Source organism: Gymnoscopelus microlampas (assembly GCF_963454915.1).
Source record: "Gymnoscopelus microlampas genome assembly, chromosome: 17".
NCBI classification, from domain to species: domain Eukaryota; kingdom Metazoa; phylum Chordata; class Actinopteri; order Myctophiformes; family Myctophidae; genus Gymnoscopelus; species Gymnoscopelus microlampas.
The window spans coordinates 29203815-29217299 of NC_139954.1; the positions used below are offsets into that span (position 1 = coordinate 29203815).

Below are 13485 nucleotides of genomic sequence, written 5' to 3' on the forward strand. Positions count from 1 at the left end.
CCCCTGGCCAAGCGGAGATTCACTCTTATCTGAGCAGCAGATGTGCGGCCTCCCACACAGGAGACCCGGGTTCGAATCCCGGGGTAGGACATAAAACTTACGGATTGCGGCTTTAAAATATGTTCTCGCTAAGCTTTGACCTTTGACCCTGTCGCTCCAAGTTCACCCGAGGCTTGATGAACCACGGACAGCCAACCAGCTATTATAGGGATGGGATCGACGTGTTGTGAGCTGGTACCGTAGGTCGCTATTTTCGTTATCCGTCCCACGACGAAGTATACAGGACTTAAGTCTTAAGTGGTTAACATCCCTTTAGTTTGTTTTTCCCTGATCATTAAAACATGTCGAGATGCAGCTGCCTGTTGTTGCACTGTTTAAACGGAGCTCCGCTCATCCACCCTAAACATCTAAAGACTTGAACTCTAAAGCCTGTGTACTCAGACGCTGTAATAGCAGTAATTAATGCATATCTGCTGTGCGCTTCTAATGAGACCCGTTTTCCCTGAAGCCAGCAGACCTTTTGAAACGGCAGGAAATGCTTCATTTACACATTCTTTGTCCCTCGTATAAAAGGAACGCAACTCATTGTTGTGTGTTACAATAAAAGACTTTGCGTTGGTCTTATTAGACGGGGCAGACCGTTAAATGGACCTGCACTCTCTCAGCGCCCGATCTGCCTCTGACGGACTGGAAGGTTCCCATTACAGCGGCATTATGGGAACTGTAAAACGCTGTTATTGCACCTCCCGCTGTGAGGCGGGCATGGAGCCTATCACGGAACGCTGCACTATACTGTACACAAACACATTCCGTCAACTATCACGCAATCACAAGAGATGCTGTGTCCACTACTCCTTATACCTTTATACCTCCTGTACTCCTTACTATTGGTTGATTGTCTCTCTCACTGCTTTTTATTTCAATCCATTTCAGTTTTTCCGGTTAAGAGGTTTTGGTTTGAAAGTGGATTTGAAAAGTTCATATTTGAAGCTTTTGTTCCTTTACTGATATTTTTCCATCTCTCTCTCTCTCTCTCTCTCTCTCCCCCAGGTGCTCATCATGTCTTCCCTACCTTCCACACGCCCATCCCCATCGACATGCGACACCATGAGGGGCGGTACCATTATGAGCCACACCCTCTCCACATGCATGGGTAAGTCCTAACAGGCGCTTCGGTCACTTGTTATGACAACTGTCACCTTTGCTTATTCCACTCTACGGAGCCGTCTTGTACCCTGTAAGTAGCCCATGTGGCCCAGAGGTCAGGAGCCTATCTCCTGTTTCCGTAGCCTGAGGCAACTTGATGTACAAGTACACCCCCTGGACATGACGCTAGTATGTCAAAGGGACTTCCTCCAATCCAAGCCTCCTTGATATTGAGTGCCAAGCAGAGGGGTATTGGGTCCCGTTTCTATAGTCTTTGGTATAACTTTCCCGGGGATTGAACCCTGATCTCCCAGTCTCAGGGCGGACATTCTAACCACAAGGCAACTGAGCTGTTGTACCCTGTAGAAAGACAACAGCAGCAACAACAACAACAATAACAACAGCAGCAATAATAATACCATTGTATGTGCTTCCGCCTGTAAATTATTTCTACTTTGGTAGAACCTTGGATTTGTTCATGTTCTTCTATCTTCACTAAAAAAGAACATTTATAGTCACAATACGCTATCAAGGTATTTGGTCCAAAGTTATTGTGATATTTCATTAGTAGTTAAAAGAGAGATGAGAGAAAGAGAGATGCAGCTGAGAGAGAGAGAGAGCGAGAGAGAGAGAGATGTGTGTTAACATTTCCTGTCCTATCTAGTTGTGGTGTGAGGTCCTGCAGAGCTTCTGGCATGGTTCACAATGGAGCAGCTCTCTGCCAACAAACAGAGAAACTCCTCTGACAACCCAAACAATAAATCCTCTGCTGCAGTAAGAGGAGAACAGTGCACTGGTTAAAAGGGAAAGTCAGTGTAATGTAAAAAAAAAAAACCTGAAACTTTAGAGAGTCCACTGTTGCGTTAAAACTTTTACAGTAAAGTCGGCTTCAAAAGTATTTAAGTATTCAAATACTTCACTGTATTGCAGAACAACACCTTTGAAGTGCAACACATTGGTAATGGGAGCACTTTCCAGGCAGATAAGTGGCGCTTTTACACTGTACGGTACCAGTTCAACTCGACTCCACTTTTACGGTATTCCATCTGGCAAAGATTGTGTACCTCCGTCACGGTTCCAAGCAAGATGAGGTGATACCAAATGTTGACGTGAATACACTGCAGACAGGTTAGAAAGGCGAGAGGAGTAGAAAACGGTGCGTGGATATATAGTGTAAATGTGCGAATTACTGGATATGGAAGGTGGGCTCTAGACCGTATCCACAGGTACTGCGGAAAAGCCTGGTAACGTGAGGTTAGAGAGTAGAGGAGCTTGGAGGGAGGACACACCAGTGGATCCTATGTGGAACGTTTTTGTCAGAACGAGTGATGTGTGAATAGAAATTTGTTTAGCTACTGTAAACTGCAGATGACCGACTCCTCAGGCTATAGGATTTAAACTCTGATTTAAACCGAATGTTGGCCTCAGAATCGGGACGCTGGGGTCATGTGGTTTAACCAGCCGATGTAAATGTGAAATTAATCAAAATTGAGCAACTGCATGCCTTATTTCTCACGTAAAATTAAGTCAGTTTCCACAGAGAGAGAGAGAGATAGAGAGACAGAGAGAGTTAAGACTTTGTGCTTCAGCCCATCAAACCACAACCCCACAGGAAGAAGCAGTAGATTTTTATGAGAGGTTATAATACCATTCTATTGTAAAACCTCTGAGCCGTTGCACAGTAAAATAGACCCAGATACAGATTCGGAACCATGTGGTGTCCCTCCGGACTGTGTAAGCATACTTCATAGTGCCCTGCTCAAGGGCACGGTGGCAGCGGGACGATGAAGTCAGGCAGGGGGAGGGGCAGAGAGACGGAGTGAGAGAGACAAAGAGAGAGAGAGAGAGACGGAGAGAGAGAGATAGAGGAGTGAATGAAAGTTGTGAGCATTCATGGGTTCAACAGTAGAGTTTGTCGTTATGTTATAGTCGGGCGTTCTCAGAGCAAAGCCACAATCCAGGGAAGCAGGCCGCTGTGCCAGTGTGTCTGATGGGTAATTAGCATCCGAAATCCAGCCTTCCGTTCCCGCAACCTCAAACAACAACGCAAATATGGATGAGGGGAAAACACAGCCCTCCGCTGCCTCATTTCGCGGTTCACTTTTTTTTTTGTTTCTAGTGCTTTTCGAGGGAGGCAGTTGGGCGGTGGTGAGACTGCAGAGTTGGCTGCTGGCAAGCTGAAGCCGAAAATAGCCGATCTACAAGCTCACAATGTGTCAGCGCTGCGACGCTTTGTGAGCTTGTAGATTGGCTATTTTAGTACGCAACATTGGTGCGCAAATACGTATAAATCAGGCTTGAGATGAGATGCGCTCATGGTTTCCCTGTGTGGCAGAAGCCTGTGGTTCCCCTCCGGCAGACAGTCAGACTGGTGGCCGACCCCCTGAGGCGGGAATGTGTTGATTAAATGGGTTGTTATACACAGCAGACATTTGGTTTGTTGGTTGTTTTTTTAACATCATTGGTTTGGTTTGGTTTGGCCAACACGGGAAGGATAACAGCGGGTGGGAGTGAGTGTGTGTGTGTGTGTGTGTGTGTGTGTGTGTGTGTGTGTGTGTGTGTGTGTGTGTGTGTGTGTGTGTGTGTGTGTGTTTATTTGCAGTGTTGGGGTGTAGCAGAACTTCAAGCTTAGCTATACTTTCCAGTATTGTGTGTGTTTCCAGTGTGCGTGGTATTTGAACTATTTACTAAATCTAATTATTATCTATTTTTTCCATCAATTATCTGCGTGTCTTGACAAAAGCTACTTTTTACATTTATCAACAGGAGGAATGGAGAATTATATGTGTCAGTTGTGTCATTATTATGTGGTAATGCAGCTGAAGGAGATGTATACAGTATGAAGCAGAGATATTATATATATATATATATATATATATATATATATATATATATATATATATATGATTGAATACTTTATACGTTATTTATTTATCTATATATATACAATTTGAATCCTGCGCCATGTCGGTTGTCAGTATGTATGTATGTAGCCAGTGTGACGTCATATGACATCACGGTCGTGACATCACGATGAGACACGCCAGTGTGACGTAATCTCACGACAGCATGACATCACATCCTACCTATAAATAGGTAGGATGCACCAGTTCGACGGCTTCCATCCTCAACACAACCCACGCCGACGACCCTTTACACAAATAAACTGCTAACTTCATCTCCTGCGATTTCAACTATCTTTTCACATTGTACACCACTGCACACTCCCCACAGGTCTGCCATACCAGGTCTGAGTAATCACAAAGTGGGTTTTGGTCATTGGAGAGGTGATGCACGTCACCTCTTTCTGAAGTGGGTACTTTCAAAGCCTGCCGTGGATTTAGGAGAGCACAAAACTCTCTCTCACACTGTGAGGTGCCTGTAAGGTGGCACTGCAAAGTGAACGACGCGTCACGAACTTCTAGTATATATATATATATATATATATATATATATATATATATATATATATATATATAGACCACACACACACACGATATTGCTGACTTTGGTTTTGAATTACAATTGCATTATGTCTTCCATTGGAATCAACATTAATTAATAGCAATGTTAGTAAGCACAGCTATTTCCAGTGTATAGTAATTGGTACCTTAGCTTAACTACATTTTCAGAATAGCTTCTCCCCAACAATGTTTATCTGTGTGTACAGAGAGCTTGTGTCGTATGTATGTGCATCTGTATGTATGTGTATCCAGCGTGCTGATTGGACACGGGTGTTGTTGTCTTTGGGTTGGCTGTCTTGGCTGATGGGTGGGTCTCTGGTCTTGGCTGACTGACTTACTGCCAGGAATGTTCTTCATGAGCGAACCAGGGACCCATCAATCTGACGCTGCTATGTCGCAAATCAATATCCCTCACCCCCCAAAAAACAGAACACAGTTCACATGGTCGTCATGTCATTCTCTCATGCTAAAAAAGAGGGGAAAAAAACACATTCCTTACGGTAAAGTATGGGAGAGCCATAGAGACCAGTAATAGATAATTACCCTATGTACAATCCCGGCTCATTAAAGTAGATTACAGCTGTCCGATAGAGTTTCCTTTGCATCAACTCCAAATAACTCCCACCTTAAACCACACCTTAGCATATCAAGATGAAACGAAGAAAAAGTGGTGCTGAACGAGAGAGAGAGAGTGCATGTGTGTGTGTGTGTGTGTGTGTGTGTGTGTGTGTGTGTGTGTGTGTGTGTGTGTGTGTGTGTGTGTGTGTGTGTGTGTGTGTGTGAGAAGGTAAACAGAGAGAGTTGTAGGCCTACAGTATCAAACTGTGACAATGTTACAATTACAATTTAGGATTTCATCAGACGCTCTTATCCATTTGGAAATACTCCAGTAAGGTAAAAACACCTCAAAATTGTACTTAAGTACAGTACTTGAGTAAATGTTCTTAGTTACTTTACACCACTGAGAGCAACATATGCATGGTGCAAGATCAGAGTACATACTATAATATAGCAAACAGTATACGTCTCTCTAAATAACATAACAAATGATGAAGTAACCATACAACATACATCTGCCTAGTATAACATCTATCAAAACAGGCAACAAGAAGTGATACAAGAAATGAGGAGTTCTAGGGGGTAAGGTAGAGTCAGACAGCGGTGGGAGATGGGGAGTTCAGTCTGCAGTCCTGACCAAATCCACCGTGTCCTTCCTGATCAGGACCCCAAAACAACTATAGTCAGGCTCTCAGCTGGGCCCCATGAGGGCCATGCAGGATGATTTATCTCAGCCCGGCCCCTGAGGGCCAGCCTGGTGATTCATCTCCATCACTGCGCCTACCCAGGACTACAGACAGAGAGAGAGAGAGAGAGAGAGGGTGTCATAATTCACCCAACGCCCAGAAAAGAGACAGCATGCCAGAGAGGCAAATACTAACTTGTTAAGTTGGCTAGGAAGGCAGGCAGACAGATAGACAAATTGATAATGATTCAGATTAACTGCCAGTGCCTACTTTATCAGCCTATCAGAAATACAGGCAGATAGGCAGACAGGCAGATACTGTAAGCGTACGTACAGACAGACAGACAGACAGACAGACAGACAGACAGACATGCAGTCCCTCAAATAAACAGTCAGGCAGAACCAAATCAAATTGATCATTCAGACCAGTGGTTTACAACCTTTTTCATATCAAGGTCCATTATTTATTCGCCATTTGAGCTACGGACCACCATGTGATGACATTTAGCCTCTCAGACCCACAACCTAGAAAATCGTTGGAGAAGATTTTGTCAAAATAACAATTGTTCTACATTCTCTAATTGTGTAGACTTCTTGTAAATTAAGTAATGCAGATGTTTAACAATAATTGAACTCTAAATTAAACGGGTCCATTTGGTTTCATTTTACGCTCTCAAGAGTTAAAGATCTATAACGGTCCATTTGGTTACCAGCTCTACATCATTTAGCTGGGGACCACCTGGAAACCCCACAAGGACCACTAGTGGTCCCCGGACCACTGATTCAGACCATCAAAAAGGACTACCAGGTCTTCATGGCTTGATCATCTATCTATCTACTGTATATCTACCTACTGTACATAAATGGAAAGTTACAGTACAGCACATTAAAGGACTAGTTCACCCCAAAAAAAAACGTATTTCCTATCAATTACACACCCCATGAAGCCTTGAATTCTTTAGATTTTTTTTGTTTTTGTCGCATTCCTGAGCCAATAATTTGATGATAATAACAAGACCCTAATGTATCCGGTAGGAGACACAAAGAGTCTCCTTTGTGTCTCCTACCGGATACATTGGGGTCTTATTATTATATTGGCTCAGGAATGCGACAAAAACAAAAAAATCTTCATGAATTCATGTCTCCATGGGGTGACTAATCAATAGGGAAAAATATTTTGTTTGGGGTGAACTCTCCCTTTAAGTTCAAACCAATCCTTAAATGTGTAAACAAGCCCTGACCCTGATTAGTAGATGATCTGGTTGATGTTTACATGATACACTCATAAATGCTGTAATTGTGGTGTGTTGTTTGTTCTGCTATGTAAGGCCTACTTCAGTGTCTGTATAGTTGTGGTGTGTTGTATGGTATGTACTATAGTATGTTGGTGTGTACTTCCTGACTCACACACTGACTCAACGAGCTCTGCCCTGTCCACAATCAGACCGTAACAATGGATCACAGAGTTATAATCATACAGTACTGAGCAGCCAAGCAAACAGCAATTACCTCCTGGAGACATGGACTCTCGCTTCCACCAGCTCTCCTCATTCTTTCTCTTTCTCTCTCTCTCACCCTCTCTCTCTCAAATAGTATGATCATTTCTCTACTTGTAATCTGTACCCAACTAAATTGATTTAAAATCATCTATACTCATTCCTCTATACTTGTCATCTGTACCATGCTAGTTCCACTAATCAGCGACTCCCTCAGGTAAACTTCGCACAGAGCTGCATCAGCTATGATGGTGGGCACTTAACAGACCTCCTGCTGAGCACTGCCCAACACCTCTGTAACTAAAACCACTAAGGAAAGACACTCACACACACGCAAGCACACACACACACACACAGACACATATGCACGCACACTTCAAGTAACATCTTGTCAGGGAGAGGGCGGTTCGACAAGGCCTTCAATAATGGTACCTGTCACGGAGGACTGCTATTTGCTGCCTCCTGTCAGGCAACGGCAATAAATTTCACCTTATTATCACAGCCACAAAACATGCACTCACTGCTCACCTACGCTGCTGTGTGTTGACATGTCAGGCTGCCCCCGGGGCCGCTGGGTATATGGGATTAACAACACACTGTTTTGTTGCTTTGAAAGGGGAGCAATGCTGTACATTGTCATTTGGAGAATATAATTAGAAGGTACTGTATGTACATTTTTTAAGAGATCTTACAAATATATCATTCTGATGGCCATATCAATGAAATACTGCCTAGTCCATTGATAAAAGTAGTTCCGGTACCAAAAATATATTACAGCTTTATTGTCTCAGATACACTATCATTGGAATGCAAATATTAACTAGTTCTAATCCTCCTATAATTTAACCTACAAAGGTTGTGGAGGGCATATCTCCGCCAGGCCGGGTGGGCTACCCACACTGATGATATCAGTCTTGTCCAACTATGGAGTTCCACACACTGCTCCACACTGGCTTCCAACTATGGGACGTTCATCCTATAGCCTGAAGGGATGTGGTGTCGGAGGTTATAAATTCATTCATTTTGACAAAATACTCAGATTGAGTTCCTTGGCTAGCTGGCAGCATGCACAAGAAATGTAATCTCTCAAGAACAGATTCCGACCTGCGGTGGAATCTGTCGGAGCGGTTCGTCCTAACCAGTGCGCATTGGATACAAGTGGGCGTGCCTTCAGATCAGGAAGTGGGCCGCGCTTTACCCAATCAAATGTAGTGGGCGGGATTCACGTGTCCATCCACCATGATCCACCCTCCCCCCCTCGAAACTAGCCGAAACTAATTTAACAATAGCGTCCTCGGAGCGGACAAAACCACGGAAAGATATTCACATTTTAAATTACTCTTTCATCATAGAAACAAGTGGGCTTATAACCAAAACCATCCATGTTCTCTGGGAGAAGTGGTGTTAGTGTTCCGTGTAGAAATATTGTTAGTGGGAATGAAAACATGGTCGCACCAACCGGAAGTGATGCGCTATAGGCAGACATGAAACCGGTGTTTCCCTGCGCTCTAGTCTAACATTAAACTCCTGCCAGACTCCACAGAATATCAGAAAAGCAGAGGTCGCTGTTTTTCATTTTCTGTGGGGTCTGGCTACGCGAGACTACAAGAAATGTGACACTGATCCATGTAGTAGTTCAGTGTAGTTTGCGATTAGCCACGGAGAGACACAAACAGGAGCGAACACATGATCTCGCCCCTGCCTTTAGCCTGGCATAGATGATTAAGACAAACATCTACAGTATGAAGCAAACATTTTCAAGATTTGATAAGATGTTTTCTCTGGTCTGAGAGGAAAGAGACTAAAGTCTGGGATTAGAACTAATTTAGCTGTTCCTTAACTGGGAAACATTCCACAGCATGACAATAATAGTGCACTCGCTGTGTGTGTGTGTGTGTGTGTGTGTGTGTGTGTGTGTGTGTGTGTGTGTGTGTGTGTGTGTGTGTGTGTGTGTGTGTGTGTGTGTGTGTGTGTGTGTGTGTGTGTGTGCGCAAAATTATAAGTCCTGTAATTAAACAAGTGGACATTTTTGCTTAAGGGTGACTTTAGAGGAAAGGTCATCTTCCAGGGAGCATGAAGATGGACAGCAGATGACCGTGTCTGAGATAATGTTGTTTGGTGTTGTACTGACATTACCAATATCAAACCCCTATGCTGCTAGCAGAGAGTGTGTGTGTGTGTGTGTGTGTGTGTGTGTGTGTGTGTGTGTGTGTGTGTGTGTGTGTGTGTGTGTGTGTGTGTGTGTGTGTGTGTGTGTGTGTGTGTGTGTGTGTGTGTGTGTGTGTGTGAGTGTGAGTGTGTGTGCGTGTGTGGGTGCGTGTGCCTTCTCATTTCTGTCATTCTGACACACAACTAAAATAAAATAAACTAGACTAAACTGAACCACTGTAAACTGAACTGAAGAGAACAGAATTGATCTGACTTGAACTAAACTAGCCAGAACAGAACAGAACTGTACTGAATGATATGCATTGGTGGACACTGGACAGTAATGAAGACCATTAGTTGAGTATGAGTATTTGTACTTCACTTGATTATTTGCATTTTTGGATACTTATGACTTTCACTCCACTACATTTCTAGGAAGGGAGAAAGTACATTATGAAATTAACCACTTAAGCCCTATGTCAAATATAATGCAAACATTACTATTTTCACTAGTATTGATATATTTTTCTTTAATGTAATACTTTGAAATACTTAATATTGTTAACGCATACTTTTGAATATTTTACTATTTTTAAATGCAAGTACTCAAGAACATTTTTGACAGAGAAACTTTCACTTGTAGTCGAATAATATTTGACCAGCAGTATCTACGTATACTTTGCCTCAAGCACTAGGGGGTCGAGTACTTTGTCCACCACTTATGATGTGACCCGAACTAAACTAAAACTCAACGAAACTCAACAGAACCGATCTGACCTGAACTAAACTGAACAGAACTGAACAGAACACAAACCGAACAGAGGTCTCTTTATAAGCCAGTCTGTAGAGAGCAAGAGCAGCCGGCTGGCATAAAGTTGGCCGGCGGACAGGCAGCTTCCAGACCCCCTTTACTGGAAACCGACGAGAGCCTGGTCTCTGGGTGTTGGTTCCTCCGTGCGTCGGTTGGCACTCACACAGAGACGGAGTATGTGAATGAGAGACTGGTGGTTGTACTCTGTGTGTGTGTGTGTGTGTGTGTGTGTGTGTGTGTGTGTGTGTGTGTGTGTGTGTGTGTGTGTGTGTGTGTGTGTGTGTGTGTGTGTGTGTGTGTGTGTGTGTGTGTGTGTGTGTGTGTGTGTGTGTGTGTGTGGGGGGGGGGGTGTATGAACTGGGACACTGCCAACAAGTCTCTCTCCAGGCCTCAGACCCCAGCTTTTAAGAATCGCAACTGCTCTCTGCAAGCCAGGCGCACTTTCCCTTCCACTGAAACACGCTCCCATCTCCCACTAATAAAACCTACACTGAAACACTCTCTCCTCTTCTACTGAAAGTGAAACTCTCTCCTCTTCGCTGAAGGCTCCATCGAAACACTGTCGTCTCCACTGAAACACGTCTTACTGAGTAAAAATACAAAATTACTACAGTACTCATTATGCAGAATTTCACAAGTTTTCAAATGCACAAATTGTAAATTTGCAGATCAACCAAGCTCACAATGTGTCGCATCACGATGCATTGTGAGCTTGTAGATTGGCTATTTTCAAATGGCCGAAATGTATTTAGTGTTGAAGTGGTTAATGTATGTTTTGAGATAATAATCAAAATCTACAAAGTAACTAGTAACTCAAGTTTTCAAATAATTGTAGTGGAGTAAAAGTACCATATTTTCCTCTGAGATGTAGTGGAGTAGAAGTAAAAGTACTGAAAACTGTACTAAAATTGTACTTAAGTACAGTACTTGAGTAAATGTACATAGTTACTTTACACCACTGGAAACCTCCACTGAAACACCCCTCCATTGAACCCCCCCCCCCACTAGGACATCTGCAATATTATCACCAACTCTCTTTTCATCCACTGCCCACAGAAAACTCAGCAGCCATTTTTCCCAGCAGCCAGATCTGATCTTAAACACAGAAAATGACTTCCAGACCTACAGTAAAAAAGTTAAGATCTCTGGCTACCTGCCAGAGATACTCACCAACCACAGCTAAAATAACCATAATAAAGCAACCCGTCTGTCTAACGTCATATGCTCATATCCAATAGATGACAGAGTAGATGTAATCAGATTACACCAGTTATGCCAGCAATACTGTGATACACAGGTATTCTCTGCTAGCAGCATAGGGGTTTAATGATGGTAATGTCAGTACAACACCAAACAACATTATCTCAGACACGGTCATCTGCTGTCCATCTTCATGCTCCCTGGAAGATGACCTTTCCTCTAAAGTCACCCTTAAGCAAAAATGTCCACTTGTTTAATTACAGGACTTATAATTTTACACACACACACACACACACACACACTCTTCTGGCACAACAGTAATAATCATTTGAGGAACGTGCTCAATAGAGATTTAATAGGTTTGGGTCAAGGCCCATCTCCAGGCATATCATGTGTCTGTCTACTCCACAATGCACCCATCCCAAAGATTCTATTCAGGTTTCCAAGAGACGTTTGATGACTAATAATAATATCAAAGGGCGGCCGTAGCTTAGTGGGTAGAGACAGGCCATCTGGTGATCAGAAGGTCACCAGTTTGTCCCCTGTGACACCCAGTACACATGTCTAGGTGTCCCTGAGAAATACACTTAAGCCCTAAAAGCTCTCACCTGAACTATCACCATGAGCAGCCATAAAGTGGGGGAAGGCTAAACTGAATGTATTTATTTTCACTTAATACCCCTAGTAGTGAGAGTGTGGGATGGCAATGTTTAACAAATCGTTTCTAACAGAACTGAACAAAAAAAAAGTTATTAGATTACATTGATGTTGGACAGAACACCCTTGTTCAACACAAAGCTCCAGTATCTTCATAATATGATGAGGACATTACAGAGACAAAAAAAAAATGGTCCAAACGTACCTCCCTCCAAGCCCTAGTTATACATGTAATGTTAGTGACTCACTGGCCTGCTCATTTCCTCTGAGAGGAGACAGAGACGGGTAAAATCTTCAGTGTTAATGTATCATTTGTATGACTTGTAACCCTGAGACTGTACAAATATAACAGAAATAATTTGAATTAACATTGGATTTTTCTGTGAGGTACAGGCTGTCCCCAGTCCTCCCATAGCCCCAGCAGTCTGCCATGACCTGGGTGAAGTTCTTACAATGTTAACTCTCCTCTCTGGATCAAGCATTTAGATACAACACTGATGAGCTTTCACCAAACATCACATCCAGGAAAATAAACCAATATCATGGCCCAGACAGACAGACAGAGAGAAAGACAGACTTCCTCTGTCCTCAGCCAACACAACATCTCCTTAGCATCACAGATAATCTTCCTTCTAAAAACACCCAACACAAACAGGCACATTCAACAGTCCAGCAGAGAACTTGCATCACTTACTGTATTAGAATTGAAGTGTTTCCTCACCAGAGGCCTTTGTTTTCTCGGTAAATCCATCATTGGGTAATCAAATGCTGTTCTTCTTCCATGTTTTGTAAACATCCACTCCAGTTGTATGTTGTCTTCAGTTTGGCTGGCTAGTGGCTACCACGTAGCATTATGGCTGCTAGATGGTCATGTTTTGCAGTTCTGTTTTGACTTCAAGCTATTTGCTTCTTGAAAAAGGAGCATAGACTATTAATGGGTTGTGTTTTGCTTCAGTTATTATCCTTACTCATTCCCATGTGGTACTTTAACTTAAAAAGGTCAAAACACACACACACACACACACATTACAGAGCAGTAGCACAGGAAGCAGTTACATGAACCAGGAAGTTGACATGAAGATGTATGAATCATCTATTCTAGATGGTCATTCATCAGTTTATGATGTGCTTTTAATTCCCACCTGCCAATGAAACTGAGTTTGGGGCTAATTCTGTTATTGACCCAATGAACTTGATCAGAATCAACTGGTGTTTGGTTTTAATTACTTTGAGGAGCCCACCAATGAATATATATGAAAGGAAAAATAAAAGAAAACAACTTTTTGGTTTATGAAAGGGAAAAAAATGAAAAAGAAAGTA

The 13485-nt window shown here is 42.8% G+C and overlaps 1 protein-coding gene across 2 annotated transcripts in view; it reads left to right on the forward strand.

The window, feature by feature from the left end:
* The window catches only part of gli2a (GLI family zinc finger 2a), a 100490-nt gene that overhangs the window by 54469 nt on the left and 32536 nt on the right, over positions 1-13485 (forward strand). For both annotated transcript variants that reach the window (XM_084083598.1, XM_084083599.1), the window contains exon 3: positions 1051-1153. In XM_084083598.1, coding sequence (XP_083939724.1) covers positions 1051-1153 — 103 coding nt within the window. The remainder of the gene's footprint in view (positions 1-1050; positions 1154-13485) is intronic.